The following is a 6000-nucleotide window of genomic DNA, read 5'->3' as shown; positions in this document are numbered from 1 at the left end:
CACACACACACACACCCATTTATCTTTTTCTTTTTGTGGTACTGGGGATTGAAACCAGGGCCTTTGCACTAAGTTACATCCCCAGTCCTCTTTTAATTTGTATTTTGAGACAGGGTCAAAGCTGCCAAATTGTCCACGCTGGGCTCCAAATTGTGATCCTCCTGCCTCAGCCTCCCAGAGTGCTGGGAGTACAGACATGTGCCACTACCCCTAGCTACACACACACCTTAACAGGAACATAAAAATAATGTCTTTAAATACAAAAAAAAAAAGAGAAAAGAATTTTAAATGTAAAAGCACAGAAAAATTAAATTCATGTAAACTCCTCAACTAACCTATCTCAAAGTCATCCACTGATGAAGAGCGCTCACACGCTTTCCAGATCCTTGGCTTCACGCTGGTCAGCTCCAGTGATATAGAGCACCACCCCTGCTGTCCAGAGAAGGGAGACCAAAACGTGTGCATGGGCTCTGTGGTTCCATCAGGGCACACTACTGTTGCATGACAATAACAGATTAAAAATAACAATACCTAATGGGTGTGGGGCAATTCACGGAGCAATCTGAGACCGAGAAGACGAAGCTTCACCCTTTCTCCTGCTGCAGGAGTGTACGGTACCTATCCACCCAAGTTGTGCCAAACTAATCTATAAGTCATTCAAAGCAGTGCTCATAGCTGAGATCTACTTCTAAGTTTTGCTAAAGGAGGTCACCATCCAACAAAGAGGTTTCAACCACTGCACTATACATATCACACTTCAAATGTTTGCTTTGCATCAGCTGGTAGGGAAGATGTGAAACTACAGATTGAAGAAAACAAATAGTGCACAATCCAGCATTTCTAGGAGGGGCACAAACCTGTAATTTCCATACAGCAAGTGGAGAGTCAGAAGAGAAGAACAATCATACCCCCATGGAATATTATTCAGCCATAAAAAGGAGGACATGCTGTCATTTGAGGCAACATGGATGGAACTGGAGGACATTATGTTCACAGAAATAAGTGGGACAGAGAAGGACAGTGTTTTTACATGTGGAAACTATAAAAGTTGTTTTCATAGAATTAGTGAAATAAGGTTATGGAGGGAGATGGGGTAAGATGGAGCAATTAGTCAATGGATAAAAAATTACAGTTAGATAGAAGAAATAAATTCTAGTGTTTGTAACACAGTAGCTTGACTACAGTTAACAATCTGCTGTTTAAAAATGGCTATAAGAAAGGATTTTGAATTTTCTCAATTTAAAAACATGATAAATGTTTGCAGAAACAGATATGCTAATTACCCCAATTTGAATCTTATACACTGCATGTGTATCAAAATAACACATTATAATATTTGTAATTATGTATCAAAAATTAACAATTGTTAAATATAAGAAATAAAATTGCAAAAAATTAGTAACAATAGGGGGATAGAAAATTCATGAAGATGCACTCAGACTTCTGGAACCATTCAATTTTCCAGTCCCACACCTATGTTAGCAAGCACTGGACTGTATCGCTGACCTGCAGCACCATGACGCTCTGTCAAAGGAAGAACAGGTGCCTGTCCTTGGATGTTATCACCCATGGGACTGGAAAGGACCCAAACCTTAAGAAAAAACAACTTGAAACACAATCCTGATAAAGTGGGAGCAAGGAATCTGACAATTGGTTGTCAAAAATTGGTTCCTTACAAGGAATATGATTAGCTGGATGTGGGAGATAACCTCAAGGTGTGAGGTGCAGGAACCAGGCGCTGGTGGGGGCAATGATGGAAGCGACAAGCAAAATGAAAGCAAACCCCATGGGAGCTTTAGAATTATTACAGGACCTGAGTTGGTAAGAACTCTTCCCTCAAGTAAGCACTTACTGTGTGGCTCACTATAACTTGCTTAAAAATATTTCCAATAAAACATAACTGGTTTTAGAAGAGTCACCCTGCCAGTTTCTTTCTCAAATCAGAGCAGATTCAAGAGCTAACTTTAGAATGCATCAAAATGAAAGTGGTACAATGTAAAAAACTAAAACAAAAGCTTATATGCAAATTTATTACTTAGGAGAATTAGTTCCATAAAACTACAGTTATTAAGAACAAGGTTAAAAAAAAAAAGCCCTTTAAGTCATAAATAATTTCAAGTTCTGTGTAAAACCCACTTCTTCCTTCCAGAAAGCAAATCTTATTTATATATTTTAGCATTAAGTTCACAGCAAAAATCTCCACTGCAAATCTGCAGTGCAGATAAAAGGCCAGAGAATGAACTGGAGAATCACTCTGTGTGAAAAGGAATCTTCAAACAAGATTTTGCCCTGATTTCCTCCACCCAGCCTTTCTTTTCCTTTTATGAGTCCCGCAGAAAAGTCATAGTGATAAATTTGTTACACTGGCAGTATTCCCATGGCAACTGGCTGTGATAGCAGAGTGACAGCTCTACAGCAAGATCAAGCGGTAAAAAAGGACAGAATGATGACTTCGAATTTTTCTTTTAAACCTCTTAGAAACCTAACCAGACACAGCACAAAAGGAGGGAAAAATTCCCTAGAAAAAGCACACATTTCAAGTATGGCTTTTACAACTCTGCTCCCCCGCAGAATGTTCTGTGGCTCTCTGTGGACCCTCACATCTCCTTCCCCAGGTATAACTTTGGCTCATTTGCAGGAAGATAGGTATTGCTCTGGGAAACAAAGAGGAAACCGTTCACAGTGTGGGCTGAAATTGCTTGCCCTGCCAGGGACTGGTGGGGTGTGTGTGGTCCCTGTACCAGCTGGAGATGAGTGGAGAACCCGCTAAAGGGATGTGATTCTCGTCAAAGTCCTACAGCCTTAAAACAAGAAAGACAAAAAGAGGAATACGATTCCTGCCTTTGTAGCTAGTTTGTCCTGTGAGTCAGTCTGAAATTAATGACAACAAACTAACTTGGTTTCAGGAAATTCAAAATATTTGCAAATTGGGCTGAGGATATAGCTCAGTGGCATAAGCGCCTGCCTAGCAAGTGCAAGGTCCTGAGTTGGAAAAAGTAAAAAAAAAAAAAAAAAAAAAATTTTGCCAATTGTCTTCTCCAGAATGGCTTAAAGGCCTTTTATGTCTACTGATCCTGAGATCTTCACTCTTTTACTCCACCCTCATGTCAACCTTCTGAAATAGGTTTCATTATTTCTACTTTTACAGAAAATAAACTAGAAATTCAGAGGGGCCATGTGGCTCACAGAGAGTAGCAAAGCAAAGACTTCACTCAAACCAATCACTCCATATTTAGGGACTTATTCTTTTAAAAAATTGGTTCCTTACAAGGAGTATGTATGAATTGTAGAAATTGCTACAAAAAATCACATAACAGTTAGATAATACAGAGAAAAAAGAAAAAAAATTACTGGTAATACCAACACCCCAAGGGACCATTTCTATAATTTGGTGTACAATCTTACCTCTCGCTACACATACAAAGATGTTAATGCATGCATTTTAAATGATAATGCTATCACATAATATATTCTATTTCCATGAAGTAAGTAAAGCTCTACGTCACAGATTTGCAAACAGGAAAGGTAACAAAGAATGAGAACCCAACCCTCTAAAGGTATGCCACTTCACAGGCTGAGTAAGATGCTTTTGCTGGTTTAGGAATAGATACGACAGGGAGTTAGGCCTGACCTACAGAGTATCAGGGGAAAGACACATCCTAACAGTGGTACAGAGTGTCTGTTTCCCCACCCCGTGGACTCCCCTACACTTCTTCATAACTGACTGTTCATCTTGTACCAGCTGCTGCTTGCTGAAGGTCACTCAGACAGTAAAAGACAGAATCTGGTTCTAAAGTCAAGTACAGGCTCAGAGCTGTGCTTCTCAACCATGAGACTATACTATATAAAGTAGTGTCTATTTTAAGGTGCACCCTTCTCGTTACTAATAAGGTAGAACTATTTTTCATATAACTATTCTTTTTAGCAGAATTTATTTTATTAGAATTACAAGAGAGCTTTATAAGTCAGTCTAATAACTTTTATCAGCCATGTTTGCTAAAAATATTTTTTCATGGTTTACTCTCCTTTAGCTGTTTATATTTTTGATTTTTATGAATTAAAATGTATTGCTTTTCCCCTTTTCTGGTCTCTACCTTTGAGGTCAAAAAGCTCTTCTCCCAAGATTATGAAACCACTGAATTACATGTTAAGATTTTTTTACATTGTAACATTTAATCCACACAGAATTTAATTTTGGAATAACGATTTAGAAAAAGATATAAAATTTAGTTTCCTGAATGCTTTGGCAATGGGCAGTGTAATTTGCTGGCTAATTCATTCTTTCCCTCCCCATTTATCTGAGACATCAACTTTATCGTCTTGTAAAATCTTACCTGTTTTTTGTTTTAGTTTTTGAATTATCCACTTATTATAAAGCTGTGAGTTCCCACATCACTATCAGTCTGTGATTTTCATCATAGCTTTATGATTTAACAAGCAGGGCTACCCACTAGATGCCATGGGTCTCAATCACACAGATTACAATAATAGCATTTGAAGAGACAAATACCAAGCTAAAAACTGTTTTTCAAATAACAATCAATCGCATGAAAAGGTACTAATTCTACCAAGTAGTAGACTTAAACACAAAAAAAGTCTAAAATATTATAGCCTGCTATTTAAAATCCTATTTACACAGAAAAGTCCACATCAGGAATTCACATAAGTAGCATGAATCATTCACAAGTGAATTCTTGACATGTGCAATTAGGTAACTCAACAGAATACTAGTCAGAAGATGTATGGCCTCTCACAATGGCCCTCTCTTTGAGTGCTGTGAGTATAGAGAATTTTGAGGAAGTGTTGTCTGTGAGACTCCATCATGGTCCCTGACCACAGAGGTATGCCAAAGGCACAGGACCCTCACTGCTCAAACTGTCCCACTGATCTTCACGCCTTTATTGCCAGATCATCTTTAGGTGAACATATAAGTAGAATAACAGTGACATCTAATGGCCATTTAGACACGTCACAGAGCATTTCTTTAAAATAGAACCATATGCATATTCCAGGTTAAAAGGTTAAAGCAGGCAACTTCCCAACTGTACACACGAGGCTACTGTTTTAAATTTTGTGCACTGGCTGGCCCTGAGTGACTTGGATGGCATCAGACACCATACTGCATGTTGTACAAACAACATCTCATTTCATTATTCTACATTAGTTCCACTACATCCACTTTGGCTCAAATGATGTGATGAGAGTAAGTAGAGGTGGTACTAATAACCCGTCAATCACTTAAAATGACCCTCAGCAGAATTCTGAGCAAACTTTCTGGAAAGAAGTATTTGCATTCTGCTCATCTGGACAGCAGATATGTACTGCCCTTGGTCAAACGATCAGAATGCACATCATTCTCATCCTCCCCTGAATAGTGAGGGGGCATGGAGGAGCACAAGGCAAGAGTTGCTTTGCAGGGAGCTGCTCAGATGCAATCAGCCCTCGCCACACAGGCCAGGAAAATGAGGGCCCTCCAGTCATACGCAGCCCCCTTCTCACCGATTCCTGCAGCTTTCAGAGTACTGTCTTCTTTCAGCAGGAGTCTGTCATCATCTTCCAAACTCAATACGAGTTCATTTGTCTAAAAAGAAAGAAGATCTATATTTTATCAGTACTGATATGGGTTTCACATTTGGTAAGAATTCTCAAAGACAGGGAGTTATTATCTGGAGATAAAGCAATAATCAAGGTCACATTCCACTCCCACTATGGTAATAAGAGGAGGGAGCAAATACCCAGTGCAGACCCCTAAGTGCACTGCAGGATATGGAATGGGCTTCTGAGTTACACCTGGGTTCAAATTCAGGCTGCCTCAGTACCCAGCTATGGGTCCACAACAAGCTGCAAGACCTCTCTAAGACTCAGCTTCCTCATCTCTAGAAAAGGGGGACAAATGCATCTTCCTCATCTCCTTCAGAGTGATAACGTGAGATGAAGCATATAAACCTCAGTGCATAGAGTGGGTGCCTCTGTGTTAGCTGACACCGTTCTGTTGTCACT

At 39.3% G+C, this 6000-nt stretch overlaps 1 protein-coding gene across 2 annotated transcripts in view; it reads right to left on the bottom strand.

The window, feature by feature from the left end:
* Positions 1-6000, bottom strand: part of LOC102022890 (chromosome unknown open reading frame, human C2orf76) — a gene marked incomplete in the record, with an annotated part of 58424 nt that overhangs the window by 3032 nt on the left and 49392 nt on the right. The window contains 1 exon segment of one of the 2 annotated variants that reach the window (XM_013521083.1): positions 5500-5581. Within the exon segment in view, the coding sequence (XP_013376537.1) occupies positions 5500-5581 (82 nt within the window). 2 annotated transcript variants of the gene reach the window in all.

The sequence above is a fragment of the Chinchilla lanigera genome, unplaced genomic scaffold (genome assembly GCF_000276665.1).
Source record: "Chinchilla lanigera isolate Chin_1 unplaced genomic scaffold, ChiLan1.0 scaffold00058, whole genome shotgun sequence".
NCBI classification, from domain to species: Eukaryota; Metazoa; Chordata; class Mammalia; order Rodentia; family Chinchillidae; genus Chinchilla; species Chinchilla lanigera.
Note: the sequence above shows the minus strand (reverse complement) of the source record. Positions and strands in the feature narration are given on the sequence as shown.